Source organism: Pan paniscus, chromosome 2 (genome assembly GCF_029289425.2).
Source record: "Pan paniscus chromosome 2, NHGRI_mPanPan1-v2.0_pri, whole genome shotgun sequence".
NCBI lineage: Eukaryota > Metazoa > Chordata > Mammalia > Primates > Hominidae > Pan > Pan paniscus.
The window spans coordinates 182,726,004-182,741,539 of record NC_085926.1 but is presented as its reverse complement, the minus strand read 5'-3'; the positions used below and the strand labels follow the sequence as shown (position 1 = coordinate 182,741,539).

Sequence of the window (15,536 nt, the reverse complement as noted above, 5' to 3'; positions counted from 1 at the left end):
GAGCTTACTTTTGTCCCCAAATAAAAGATCTGACCACCATAGCTACTGATGGATTGGTAACAAGCCTTCTCTCCAACCAAAGCCTGGAAAAAAAACATACATACAAAAAAGGTAAAAAAAATTCCTTTGTATTTAATATATTTTTTAACATTTCGTCACTATTAATGACTTATTAGTTACACGTCTTTTTTAGTGATTATAGTTTACAATGTGTAACTTATCTCAGTCTACATTTAAATAATATTTGGCATATACTGTAAGAACCTTGCAATGATGTACTTTCATCTCCTACATCCCAGCGCTACATACTATTTTTGTTATATATATTGCTTCTATAGATCATAAAGTTCACAACACATTATTTTTGTTTTAAACAGTCAATTGCTTTTGTTAAACAACAGTATTGAGATATAACACACACCATAAAATTCACTCATTAGGCACAGAATTCAATGATTTTTTAGTAAATGTACAGTTGTTCAGCCATTATCAAAATCCATTTTGAGAACATTATCATCACTCTGCAAAGATCCTTCCTTGTACCCACCTGTAGTCACTCCCATTCCCACCTCCAAACCCAGGTAACCACTAATGTACATCTGTCTCTATAAATTACATTTGCCTTTTCCGGACATTTTATATGAATAGAATTAAACAAAATGTGCTCTTATTGCATGTCTTCTTTTACTTAGTATGTTTAAGATTCATCCATGTTGTAGCCAAGTATCAGCCGTCATACTTTTTACTGTAGAACAGTATTCTATTAAATGGCTATGCCACATTTTGTACATCCCTTTACCAGTTAGTGAATATGTAGATTGTTTTCACTCTTCGGTTATTAAGAATAATACTGCTATGTGTGTTCATATACAAGTTTTTATATAAGCGTGTGTTTTCAACTCTTTTGGAAACACACCTAGGAGTAGAACTTCTGAGTCAGATTGGTAATTCAATGTTTAACTTTTTTTTTTTTTTAAGATGGAGTCTCACTCTGTCCCCCAGGCTGGAGTCCAGTGGCACCATCTCGGCTCACTGCAACCTCTGCCTCCTGGGTTCAAGCGATTCTCCTGCCTCCACCTCCCGAGTAGCTGGGATTACAGGTGCCTAGCACCAAGTCTAGCTAATTTTTGTATTTTTAGTAGAGACAGGGTTTCACTACGTTGGCCAGGCTGGTCTCGAACTCCTGACCTCAGGTGATCCTCCCGCCTCGGCCTCCCAAAGTGCTGGGATTACAGGCAAGAGCCACCACACCTGGCCTCAATGTTTACCTTTTAATTAAGTGCCAAACTATCTTCCACAGCATTTGCGCCATTTTAGTTTCCCACCATCAATGTATGAGGCTTCCAATATCGCCACATCCTTGCCAACACTTGTTATTCTTTTTTTTATGATAGCCTTCCCAGTGGGTGTGAAGTAGTATCTCATTATGATTTTGATTTGCATTTCCCTAATACCTAATGATGTTGAGCAGCTCTTTAAGTGCTCACTGTCCACTTCTAAATCTTTACAGATCACTGCTGACTGTCTGATGAGAAATGTGTTCTCATAATTATTGCTCCTCTGCATTTAATGTGTCTTTTTTTCCCCACTGGTTGCTTTAAAATTTTTCTACTGATCATTAATTTTGATCAATTCGTATACAGTTTATTTTAGTTGTGCTTGGGTTCACTGAGCTTCTTAAATGTGTGTGTCTACAGTTTTAGAAAAGTTTTTGACCATTATTTTTTCCAATTTCTTCTCTCCTTTAGAGATTTTAACTACATGTACATTAGGCTATCTGATGTGGTCTCACAGTTCACTAATACTATTTCTTAAAATTATTTTCCTGCGTTTCATTTTGTATAATTTCTATTGTTGTATCTTCAAATTCATGAATCGTTTTTTCTGTATTGCCTAATCTGCCATTAATCCCATCTAGCGCATTTTTTCATCTATAAGCACTATAGTTTTCATCTCTAGAAGTCTGATGTGCATCTTTTCAAATATCTTCCATGTCTCTACTTAACTTTTTTAACTAAAGAGTATAGTCATAATAACTACTATGTCTTTGTCTGCTAATTCTAACATTTATGTCAGGTGTGATTTAGTTTTTATTTTTCTCCTTGTTATAGGTTGTTTTTCTTCTTTGCGTACCTAGTAATCTCTAATTGGATGGGAGACATTGTGAATTTTACCTTGTTGGTTTCTGGATCTTTCTGTATTCCTATTAATATTCTTGTGTTTTCTTCTAGGAGATAAGTGATTTGGAAACAGTTTGATCCTTTCTGGTCTTACTTTTAAGATGTGTTAGCTGGGACCAGTGCGCCATTTATTCTAGTCCTAATGAGGCAAGATGCCTCTAAGTACTCTACCCAATGCCCTGTGAATCATGAAGCTTTCCATTCCAGCTGGTGTAACAAGCACTGTTTTCAGCCCTGTGTGAGCACTAGATACGGTTCCCTCTAAACCTTTCAAATGGCTCTTTCCTGGTCCTTGGGCAATTTCCTCCTATGCATTTGCTGATTAGGAGTCTGAGGAACACTCAAGAGGGACTCTTTCATAGTGCTCTTTTCTCCAGTACTCTCTCTTGCAAACTCAACCCAATTTTGTCTTCTTGCAACTTGGCTCTGTCTTCTCAAATCATGGAGTCTTCCAGGCTCCATTTGGGTTCCTCCACAGCCCAGATGCTCTCTCAAGGCTGGAAGCTAGGACAATCACAGAGTTCACAGCATTTGTTCCCCATTTGGTGAGAGATTGCTGTCCATCACTACAGATGTCCAGTGTCTTAAGAACTGCTGTTTACTTTTCTTCTTCTTCTTCCTTCCCCCTTCCCCTCCCCCTCCCTTCTCCTTCTCCTTCCTCTTCCTGGGTTATTTCAAGCAGGAGAGTAAATCTGATTCCCCATAACTCTCTCTTGGCTAAAAGTACAAGTTCAAAGTCCACTAGTATTTTTAATACCATTCAAACACAAGAAAATAAAGTATGGAACAGTAATCATTATTATCACTTAGTGAATTATATTACACTATCATTTCTTATTCTGACTTTTCTTGGTTTTTAAAGTGGGAGGCTGGAAGACTCTTTCATATATATTTTATGCTCTGAAGTTATAATATGAAGGAGATTTGAGCAAAGCCTACACATCATGCTGTAGTCACTCATTAAATATGACCATCATTACTATTTTTTTCAAAAAATTATCCAAGGAAGTCGCACAATGGTCTAAATTTCCTACTTAAAGATTTGTGGTTTAGGAACATGAGATCACAATTCAAGGTGACTGAACTATAAAACTATCTGTGGAAATTGCTTAAGGCCATTACTGTAGTTGCTTAATGATACAATAAAATTAATGCTAAGGCCATAACTTTGTTGCGTCCTCCTTCTCTCTAGGCTCCTGCATCTCATCTATCACCTATTTCTAGAATATCTTCTTTCTCTCAAAGCCATCTTTGTTTTTTAATACCCACAGCTACCATACCTGTTCAAGCCTTTACCATTATCACCCAAATATTTCCAAAGCCTCATAGAGTACCTGTCTGTAGTTATTTATCCCTTAAATCTATCAGGCTTATTACTGCCAAATTAAGCTTTCTAAAAATATTTTGATTTTTACAATTTTTCTCACAAATTTTCCATTATACGTCATTATTTTAGTATAAAAATTAAAACTCTTTGTTATTAAGTAAAATAAGTCACATTTCTGAACAGAAGGGAAGAAAAATGATTGTTTTAGCTTGTATTCTCAAACACTTATAAGCACATCCACACCCACTTCCACCTAGTGGCTTTTAAAGAAACACCTCAAGACAGAAAAAGGTAACTCCCCAGAGTTCCTATTTCTAAAACAACTACAACAAAATACCAAGTTTATCAAAGTATTTTCTAGGATAGCAAGATAAGTGATTATCCTTACCAGTGCCTGGCTAACATTTCCTCCAGTGGCTAGTGATTTGAAATGGCTGCTATTGTAGACCAGCTGAACTTCTGAGATCTCCACTGTCTCCAATTCCTCTTGTGTTTGCCGATCAATCACATGCAACTTCTCTACGCTGTCTAAGAGCACAACCGTGCGTGAATTTATCCACTGTAATTCAAGCACACAACAAAACAAAAGTGAGACCACACCCGCATCATCATTTCGGTCAAGAAGAAAGCTTGGCTGCTCGATTAAATTACACTGAGGACTTGATCCATTTAACAATTTACATGACAGCACAATCAAAGCAAGAACTACTCAGTGACAGGCCAGAGAACAGTAGGTACAATATATTACTGACTTTTGAAAATGTTAAAATGACACTTTCATAGTGTAAAAGAAGACTAAAAGCTGTAGGTGGATTAGAGCATATCGTTTTTTATAAAAGATTTTTTAAAGCAATTGGCACAAATGACTTCATTATCATGACAAACTCTGTGTTTCTAGTTTTTATGATATTGCTGAAACAAAAGAACAAAGTAAAGCCCATAAACCTAGCTGGTCAAAGGACAATTGTTAGCACTGAAACAATACATATTTTAAAATAGAAGCTATTTTAACAATCTACTTCCTTCAAAATCTCTCTTAAAATTATGAGAGTCCTTTGTTCTATTTCTCTGTATCTCCCAAATTTTCTTTAATAAGTACTATTATAATGTTAAAAGTATTAACAATAATAACTTTAAAAATCTTCTGAAGGATGCCATTTTAACAAATTTCTTGGGTTATGTATAAAATCAGATTTCTTATTTTCAAATTTTTTTTTGGCAATCCCAATCCTTTCCCAAGAAATAAATCTTAAAATCTGCTCAATCAGAATTCAGAAGTCGCCAGAACAAAGTGCGTCCCCTGCCCTTTATGTCTCTGGTATTCATGCTGGTGTATTTGTATGTTCTATTCCATGTCATCAGATATTATTTGCATAATGTCCAATTAAAGATAACCAGTTGAAAATGCTAAAAAATACACTCTATTACTGTATGTTAGCCAGTCTAAGGGAAGAGTTTGTTCCCCTCTCCTCCTCTAAAAAATCTCTTTCAGAAAACAGGGAGTTTGATATGCAAATCTTTTACAGAAAGCTCTTATAAGGTGCTCTCTTAATTATTTTATTTAGAAAAAGTATTTTCTAGGAAAAATCACATTATTTAGCCTTATACAACCTTAATCAGTGCTAGTTCTTAGGTACTCTCAGAGGTCACCTGGTTAAAAGAAAACAAGAGAATGGCAGAAAAAAATGAACCTCAATAAGTTTAGTAATTATTCCTGAGATTAGACCCGCAGCGTTGCAAGTGTTGACGTTGTTGTAAATAAGCCTTTTAAGGGTAATTTACAAAACAATGCAGTTAATGGTCACATACACTTCTGCAGATTTTTAAAGTACTGTATCTCAAACATCTTAAACAGAAGTTATGATGATAAATTCTGAAAAACTGTATGACATGATTCAACAAGACAGTTCTGGTGATGACAACACTGATGTCTTCTAAGAGTCTGAACAAAACTATTTCACAAAATGTGTATGGAAGAAAGAATTATTTCTAAACAACTGTCTGCGAGTTAAAAATGTAATGTACAACTAAATCAATAAATCATGTAAAGAAAGGATCTACTTCATCTATATCCTAAAAAATTACAAGTTATCAAGTTGAGGAAAAAGCCCTTTTTCATTCTTTTTATTAGAAAAATGAGGCATTGCCTTATATTTAGGGTTGCCTATATTCATGCATCTACAGAATGTTACTGGACACCAGACACTGATGTGCTAAAATGTATTAATGATGGGAACCCAGAAATATTATAATTACATTGTTCTCAAAATTAACGAACCATTTGAGAGAGAAAAAATAAAATTTGATACAAAAAGAAATCTCTTTTTAAACCAAGAAGTTGGCCAGGTGCGGTGGCTCATGCCTGTAATCCCAGCACTTTGGGAGGCTGAGGCGGGCAGATCACGAGGTCAGGAGATTGAGACCATCCTGGCTAACACGGTGAAATCCTGTCTCTACTAAAAATACAAAAAATTAGCCGGGCGTGATGGGGGGGCACCTGTAGTCCCAGCTACTCGGGAGGTTGAGGCAGGAGAATTGCTTGAACCTGGGAGGCGGAGCTTGCAGTGAGCCGAGATCGCACCACTGCACTCCAGCCTGGGCTACAGAGCAAGACTCCATCTCAAAAAAAAAAAAAAACCAAGAAGTCACTCAGGATTGAGATACATGGTAGAAAGAAAGCTCTGCAAAGTTTTTAGCCACAAGAAAAAAAGAGGTTGCACAAGCTGCTGAATCAATGAAGACAAAGCTCAAAAATACAAAAAATGTTTTACAGAGAAAGCAAGGCAATGATTCTCAAAAAACTCACCTAAATTCTTCTGAAGCCAAACTCCCCTTTGAGCTAAACAAGACATTAAATTTCTAATCCTGCCTGTATTCAGCAGGACATAGACTAAAAGGCAATAATTTGTGGCATCACACCACATTCAGAGTTTATTCAATATAACCAGGACTCCCTCTCTCTCTCTCTCTGTGTGTGTGTGTGTGTGTGTGTGTGTGTGTGTGTGTATGTGTGTATGTGTGTGTGTATATATATACATATATATATATATATGTATATATATACACACATATACTTTTTTTTTTTTAAGAGACAGGGTCTCACTATGTTGCCCAGGCTGAAGTGCAGTGACTAGTCACAGGAGCGATCACTGAGCACTACAGCCTCGAACTCCTGGGCTTAAGCTATCCCACCTCGGCCTCCCAAGTAGCTGGGACTACAGGCACGAGCCTCGGTGCCGGACTGTCCATATTTCATATGATCTTAAAGGTAATAATTCTTGGCAGAAATCCTGGTAGCTTTAATATATCATAGATTCAGAACAATTACATGAACTAAATGGGGATATTTAATTTGAATAATACTCACAGTAAAGTTGATGAGGTCATAGTATAGGTGAAGATGCTTTTGCTTAGTAACATGTATTGCTCCAGATTCATCTCTCTTTACCTGATGATGAAATAAAAACAACCTAAAAACCAGCTACTGTTTGAGGGACTTTTTAAGATATTTAATTATACTCCACCTAGAGTATCACATTTACCCATTATCCCATTCACTGTAGATAAGCCAAAAATACTGATAATTACACAAATGATTATGAAAATAGAAAAAAAATTATTTGTTCCATTATTTACACCAAAATGCAGGGCATATCTGGGGGTGGTCTAGTTGTCAGTATTGACAAATGCTGTGACATAGTTTTCACTCTGTTATAATTCAGAACAACCTAACTTTATCACATCAATGACTATAATTAAAGTACAAAAAGGAATGGTGACATGGTGTGAGGAAGTCAAAAGTCCATTAAAGAAAAAGAGATGCTGCAGTGACGTAAACCAGACTTTTCTGAACTATGATATTATTATGAGAGGACTCAAAAAGTTCATGGAAAATGTATACTATGAAAAAACTATGCATGGATCTCAAAGATTGTCTGCACCAAAATAAACTCATACTAACTTGTTATAACATGTCTGAAAAGGATCTAGTTTGAGGCATTAAAAAGGATAAGACATCAGTTTGAAAAGAGCCCCAAAGAGCAACATAAATTCTGCTAAAATTTAAGCAAGAACAAACATCAAATTTATGGTGAAGCTTCGGTGGAAGAATGTAAAATCACTGATGCTTAATAAAAGTTTATGGGAACAATGCCCCCAGAGAAATCAGCAGTTTACAAATGGGTAACTCCTCTTAAGAAGGAAGGAGATGATGTTGAAGGTGAAGCCTGCAGCTGTAGACCATACCCATCAATTAGTGAGGAAAAATATTCATCTTGCTCATGCCCTAATTGAAAGAGATCAACGATTAACAGCAGAAACAACAGCCAACACCATAGACATTTCAACTGGTTTAGTTTGCACTATTCTGACTGAAAAATTAAAGTTGAGCAAAGTTTCTACTTGATGGCTGCCAAAACAGTTGTGTCCAGGTCAGCTGCAGACAAGAGCAAAGCTTTTAATGGGAATTTTAAACATGTGGAATCAACATCCTGAAACATTTCTTTGAAAAACTGTAACAGGAGATAAAACATGGTTTTATCAGTGTGATCCTGAAGAAAAAGCACAAGCAAAGCAAAGGCTATGAAGAGGCAGACGTGGTCTAGTCAAAGCAAATGCAGACCAGGCAAGAGCAAAGGTCATGGCAACAGTTTTTTGGGATGCTCAAGGCATTTTGCTTGTTGAGTTTCTGGAGGGACAAAGAACAATAATATCTACTTATTATGAGTGTGTTTTGAGAAAGTTAGCCAAAGCTTTGGCAGACAAATGCCCAGGAAAGCTTCACCAGAGAGTCCTCCACCACAACCATGTTCCTGCTCATTGCTCTCATCACACAAGGCCAATTTTGAGAGCAATTCAATCCACCATACAGTACTGATTTGGCTCCTTGTGACTTTCGTCTCCTAATCTAGAAAAAGTCTATAAAAGGCACCCATTTTTCTTTAGTTACTAATGTGAAAAAGACTGCATTGGCATGATTAAATTCCCAAGACCTTCAGTTCTTTAGGGATGGACAATATGGCTGGTATCATCACTTTAAAAAGTATCTTGAACAAGATGAAGCTGATGTTGAGAAATAAAATTTATTTTTATTTTTTAATTCCATTTTTCCACAAACTTTTTGAAGTTCCCTTGTGTAACTCTAGCAGCCCAAAATTTCCCAAAAGGACCGTGAGTGTCAATCTTTTATTCATGTATATACGTACACACTCTATATCCTCAGTCATCCTTATAATTTGCTTCCTCCCCTTCTGCTCCAAGGTAACAGAACACTGAAGAAATATAAAGCCCAAGATACACCTGACCACCTGAAATTCATGGCATTCAATTCAACCTGGGCTTTCTTGCACACTCCCCATAGTAGTATTATAGATGTCTTTCCCTTTAAGTCACCTTCTGATCCCATCACTTACAGTGGTGACCTCACCTGATATCTTAACAAAAATCTGAGACCACTTAATGTGGGCCCTTCATGTGGACCCCTCTTCACTTCACTAAATCACTTCTCCCTTAAGAAAGGATCCTTTGGTAAAATGAATATGGGATCTAGAGCCATATATCTAAGTTCCACTATTATACCCGTGTGACCAAGGGCAGTCACCTACTCTCTCTCAGTTTCCCGAGAATATATGGTCCACAGATACTAAAATATTTACTTTGTGGCCCTTTACACAAAAAGCTTGCTAACCCCTGATCTAGATTAATAATGATTGGCCTAGACTGGTAATGGAGTCATCACAGGTTCCTAAGTAATTAAAGTCATAAAGATGGGATTAAAGTGACATTTTAGGAAGATCAGTCTTGAAGTAGCAAAAAGAATACATACAGAAGGGAGGAGAAACATTAAAGGTTTTTCTCTCATAATAAAGCACATGTAAGGTGTTTAGACAAAGAGGGTTGGTTGCAGTGAGAGTTAAGGGATGATATTTTCAAGGAAAAACAAGCCTTCTCATCATATTGGATCTAGAGACTGAAGGACATGAATGAAACATCCCATTTCTGACTTTACATTTTAGAATCAAGAAATATTTGAAGAGACACTGTTTAGGGAGAAAATGATTAAGGACTATTTCAATGTGTTGAGTTGAAAGTAAAGGTAGGACTCTCAAATGTTGTATTGGGGATGTTCTAATAAAACTTTATTTATAAAAACAGACGGCTGGCCAGATTTGGCGCACGGGCCATAGTTTGCCAACCCCTACTCTCAATCCACCCCATCTATTCAATTATATTTTCCACCACAAGTTTCTCTTTGTCATTAATTCTATAAACATTTATTGAATATTTACAATATACAAGCACTGTCCTAGTGGCTGGAAATATAACAGTAAAGATGGTCTCTAGAGTTATGGAGCTTTCCGTCTAGTGGGGAAGAAAAATATTAGACAAGTAATTTAAAAAGTGCTGAATGTGGCCAAGCACAATGGCTCACACTTGTAATCCCAATATTTGGGAGGCTGAGGTGGGAGGAACGCTTGAGGCCAGGAGTTCGAGAGTCAGCCTGGGCCTTGGTTGGAGACCCGCAAGACCTCGTCCCTCTTTTGTTTTTTTTTAAGTGCTGAATGTTATCAAAAGATGCATGTAACTAACTTAGTTCAGAGGCCAGGGAAGGTCATGTTAATCATGAGCTCAGAGACAACAGAAGATAGCACAGAACTTTCCTGGCAGAGGCAACAGTATATGTAAAAGGCACTGAGGCCAGAGACTAGCTAGGAAGCTATGGCAGAATCCAGGCTAGACATGTACACGATTTAGACTAAGGAAACAGCAATGGGGGAGACAAAAAAGGAGAAATTCAAGAGGTTTTTGGAGGTAGAGTCAATAGGACTTGGTGATAGAGCACATATGAAGAGAGAAAGGTAACTGAAAAGTAACTCGTAAGTTTCTGGCTGGAGAAACTAGGTGGTCAGTGGTGAACTTGCTTCACTGAGCTAGGAAACGCAAGAGATTATTAATACAAAGGCACATTCTTGCCTCTGTGACTTCAGTTCATCTCACTTCCCCCAGTATGCATACCTACCCTTCCTGCAGTAGTTGCAGTATATCCTTCATAAAGCCATTAATACTCTCTCTAGTCCATACTAATCACTTTGTACTCTGAATTTATATCAGCTTGATTTTCATCACATAGTTCAATCCTTAAACCATTTTCTGTAGTAATAATGAACACACTGATTTTGCTTTTCAAACAAGATTATAAGCTGTGTGAAAGATGAAATTATGTTGTATACTTCCTTCTTTCCTTTGCTGCTTGTGCCCATCACAGTGTAGAGGACATAATAGGTGCTCAATGATACTTGCTGTCATTAATACACACATATGTAGTTGCACATACATTAACACATATTCACATTCATATCTTTATACATTTACATATACCATTAATTATTTGTCAGTCAAAGAAATGAAGCTGAGAAATAAACCATGAGAAGTTATGTAGCTGAGAGTGATCACCATTTTCCGATGCTAATCATTAAAGCCTTAGATAAAAATTAAATAGGTCACTCTCTCTCCAAAGACTTAGGATAGTAACACAAATTTCTTTGACACATTATTAATTGCTGATAAATAAAAAAAATTGTAAGAGGCTTTCTAATGGTCATATTAGGACTTACCAATAGAAAATGAACAACATCTCCTCTGCAGAAGGCAAGCATGGGATTCACATAATTTTGTACTGCTACAAAGTGCCAGGCCAGCAGTGGCACACTGGAAGGATCCATCTAAGTAGGGAGATGGGAAAAAAAATCATCACAGTTAATAAACAAGGGGACAAAGAGAAAACTATGGTTAAAAACAGCATCTGACTAGTGTTCCTTGATAAAAACTTTCCCCAATTTCTCAGTAAAGCAAGAACTAACTGGGAGGTATCATGAGGGAACTTTCTGGGTTGATGGTAATGTTCTACATCTTGATAGGCATTTGAGTTACAAAAGTGTTAAGCATTTGTCAAAGTTCAGCAAATGTACACTCAAGATCTGTGCATTTCTTTGTATGTATATTCTACACCAAAGGAAAAACCTAAAGAAGTATTAAACTCTAGCTAATAATATGCATGCTAAATATTTAGGGGAAAGAATACTGGTTTCTGAAATTTCCTTTGAAATACATAAAAAATATAATTTGATAAGTGGACAGAGGGATGGGTCGATGGACAGATATGTAATAAAGGGCAGTAAATGTTAATTACAGAATTTAAATGGTAGCTATACAAGTATTCAATGTAAAATTCAATTTTGTTTGAAAATGTTTATAATAAAATGTTGAAAAAAAAACAATAAAAACATACAAAAAGAAGCAAACACATAACACCATGAAAAAAATCTCAATTCGCCAATGAAGCTAATCTAACAAATGTTAATGGCCATCTAAGCCAGTTTTGCCATCTGAAAGGATAGACCTGCTTCCCCTAGGGCCCAGAGACACACAGGGTACCAACAAGAAAACAAAAGTGAGTTCCTTCACCATAGGGAATGCTTTCTGCACCAGCCAGAGTTCTGTACCACCATTCTCCATCCCATCCTATCAACACCTCTCCCCATATATACATTGGAAGATTACAACTCTGAAAACAATCAAGAAGAAAAAAAAGGGAAAACTGGGATATAAATAACACATGCTAGGAAGTATCATCCTCCAAAGTAAATTATCAGAGGCAGAAGCCAGGGAAAGCACATGTAATAGCAATCTATGGCGCATATTACAGTGGGGTCTACTCTATCCATAGTTCAGTGCCAAAGCTGCAGGCAGTGAGTATAAGCCTGTCTCAGCACAGCAGCCATGTAAAAACAAGTATCTTTCAAACACTGAAAATCAGGGCTTGGACTCAATAAATCAACTTATCCTTCAACTTTAAGTCTGATAAGGGAATTTTATTGCACTCAGAAGGGCAATGAATGAAGCTAGGAAATTCCATGCATGAAGTTAGGTGTGACCACAGAGTACCAGGACAGCAATACACAGGGACTGTCAAGTTAAGGTTAAGAACAAAAGCCAACTGTATGCTGTCTATGAGAGAAAAGCTTAAAGTGATAAAGGTGGAAAAGTAGAAGATCTCATGATCCCTAGGACACTGTGCTGGTCATCAGCTTATGATGCTTTGATCACCTTAAGGCAAGTCCAGCCAACGATCTCTGGAGCACTGACTTTCATCCTGTCTAGTTTTCTGACAATCTCATAGAATTCACCCCTTGCAAGTCATCTCTCTCAACCTCCTGACATGGTCCTTCCTTTGGCAAATAAGATGGAGGGACGTACTCACCCGGCCATAGGGAAAAGTCATCCATACTTTCAAGGATGGTTTCAATCCAATGACCAGTATCTTTAAGAGAAAAATATGTTTTCAATATTGACCTTGGAATTTTCAAATATTTGGTATTCAAAGCTTCTAAAAGTTCTGAGTTTTAACTTCTAAATACACTTACTTTTGTCAGAGATGCCATGGCCAATAATGAAAACTGTGTGATGGGATGATCTTTCAACTCAGGCTTAGAATGCAGAGGCTCAATACAGCAGACTTCACCCTTGGAACCACTGAACAGACATCTAGATTCACAGGTTCTCACTCCCATCACTCTCCTGAAAATGTAATTAGAAAATTCAGAATCAATTTAGCAATGATCCAAGGCACTACTATCTCTACCTGGACTACTTTCATAGCCTCCTACCTCCTACCTCCTTAACCCCCAACAATCCAAGCTCCACAGGACAGCAGCATGGTCTTTTTATTATACAAGTCAGATTCATTTATTTTTCTGCCAAAAACAGTCCACTGGCTTGCTACTGTACATAAAAAATAAAATCCAAACTCTTTCCCATGTCTTAAAAGGATATGATCTGGCTCTCCCTTCACTCCTCTCCCATTATTGTGTTCCTGACAAAGTCACACTCCAGCCACACCTGCTTTCTTCCATTGCTCTAGCACGCCAAGTTTGTGGCCACCTCAAAGTCTTTGTGTCTGAATGGTCTCTGCCTGGAATATTTTCCTCAGATCTGTGCATTTGTTGACTGGCTCACCATTCAGTTATTTTTCCAGATGTTGCCCCTTCTGAGAAAGGCATTCCAGAATTATCCTCAAGTACAACCCTAGTGCAATCCCGTCTTGTTTTCTTCACAGCACTTACATCCATCTGAGGTGATTTCATTTATGTGCTGGTTTGCTGTTTCCTTACCCTTACTGCAGCTAGAATGTAAGTTCTCTTAGAGCAGAAACTTTGCTTGGTTCACAGCTATAACTCTGGGATCTAGATAAATACCTACACATAGGAGATGCTCAATAAACATTAACTGAATAAGAAGTATGTTTTTTTCAGAAATTACTTTGTGCTTAGCATTGTTAGAAGCTATGAGAAACACAAGAAACAAAGATAGTTGTTAACCTTGAAGAACTTATGGAAACATAATACACAATGAATATTATGTTCTACTTTTTAAAAAACTCTGCTTCCTAAATGTTCTTTGACGTATCTAGACAGTCTTTGCTCTTAAAGAGCAAACATGGCAATTCTAAGATAATTAAAAACCTGTTTACACCTGCCCATTATGACTAAAATCAACCAGGCCTTGAGCCTAAACCAAAATTAGTGAGCTATTCCAGAAGAGTGGTCCCAAGCTTGACAGCACATAAGAATCTTCTGGGGAGTAGGAGTCTAGAATCTCAACTCAGACCTACTGAGATAAAACTCGGAAGGACCAGGCCCAGAACTCTGTTTGTTCTATTAATATAAGCCTTCCCAGGTAATTGTAATACACAGTCATAATCTACTCTCAATTACAGGGGCTTTCTAGTCCTCTTCATGTTCAATTTCAAATCATTAAAACAGAGCTAGTCTTTTCATTTGTCAACAAATGTCCACTAGTCTCTTACTTAAATGTCAATTCAAAAACAGAGCCTCCGCTGTCGTTGCAAATTGCAAGAGTTGGATCATCTGTAAACTAAACAGAGAAGGAATTTATTTTCTTGTACATTTTTAAACAGTCAAGTATTAAGAAGGAAAAAATTATACAATTTTGAAAAACTACAATATACACATTTAATAGCTTTCGAAATAACCTAAACTAGATTCAGTGCTCATCACTCTAAACTTACAAACTTACCTTTATTTAGAGTAATAATGGTCCAATATCTTTAAAAAAACAGAGGCTTTCAAAAAGCAAAATCACCTTTCATCACGATAAAAGAAAAATACAAACTATGATTGATTAAAAACCCTAAAGTTCTCTATTTGGGTTCTTACAATAACTTTTTGTAACTTGCTATTACTAAGTAAATGAGATCCTTTGGTTACATTTACACCTGCCCAGTTTTAAAGAATAAAGACTCTAAAAAATACTTGGTATCTTTGAGAAATAAACTTATCTGAATATGTCTTCTGAATAACTGAAAAGTAAGTCCACTATATCTAAAACATTTTAACTTTTCATATATAACTCTTCCAAAAATGTGCTACCTCCTTGATCTTCTTCCATAGCATATACTTCAGTTATCACTACCTAACTTAGAAAACTCAGAATAATAAGTCATGTTCACAATGACAGACAGTCCTAAGGTGACCTGAAGTATGGTCAATGCTGCACGACACAAAATGGAATAAACTGAACTTGTACCATTTACAGTGACTATCCTCCCTAAACTCAAAGGTAAGTGAACCATCCTAAATAGCACGCCTCAGGTTCCCAGTCAGGGATGGCTGAGGTACTGGAGGCCACTGTAAAATTCTTCTTCCTTGACCCAAACACATGCATAGTTAAGAAGCCCCACAACTTTGCTCTTACAGCCTAGATGAGCAGTTGCCAGAGTGGGAAGCATATACCCTAGGTGTGTGCATGAAATGGTCCGCTGGAGTGCAGGAAAAATAACAGAACTTGTATTTCTGTTTAATTTTCTATTTCTTTTGTACGTGCTTTATAATGTACATAAAAATTAGTACAGTAGTGTATTTATATAAATGCGCACACACACACACACACACATAAATATCCATAAAGAATGAAATTCCAAATTGTTATTGATGAGATACAGGCTTAAGTTT

General features: G+C 36.8%; 1 protein-coding gene across 1 annotated transcript in view; it reads right to left on the bottom strand.

The window, feature by feature from the left end:
- Window positions 1-15,536, bottom strand: part of VPS8 (VPS8 subunit of CORVET complex) — a 262,424-nt gene that overhangs the window by 187,426 nt on the left and 59,462 nt on the right. Inside the window, exons 12-18 of the mRNA XM_063602631.1 lie at window positions 14,372-14,439; window positions 12,930-13,083; window positions 12,767-12,826; window positions 11,121-11,228; window positions 6,875-6,955; window positions 3,896-4,066; window positions 9-83 (exon numbers count right to left, since the gene is read on the bottom strand). Of these exons, the coding sequence (XP_063458701.1) occupies window positions 9-83; window positions 3,896-4,066; window positions 6,875-6,955; window positions 11,121-11,228; window positions 12,767-12,826; window positions 12,930-13,083; window positions 14,372-14,439 (717 nt within the window). The remainder of the gene's footprint in view (window positions 1-8; window positions 84-3,895; window positions 4,067-6,874; window positions 6,956-11,120; window positions 11,229-12,766; window positions 12,827-12,929; window positions 13,084-14,371; window positions 14,440-15,536) is intronic.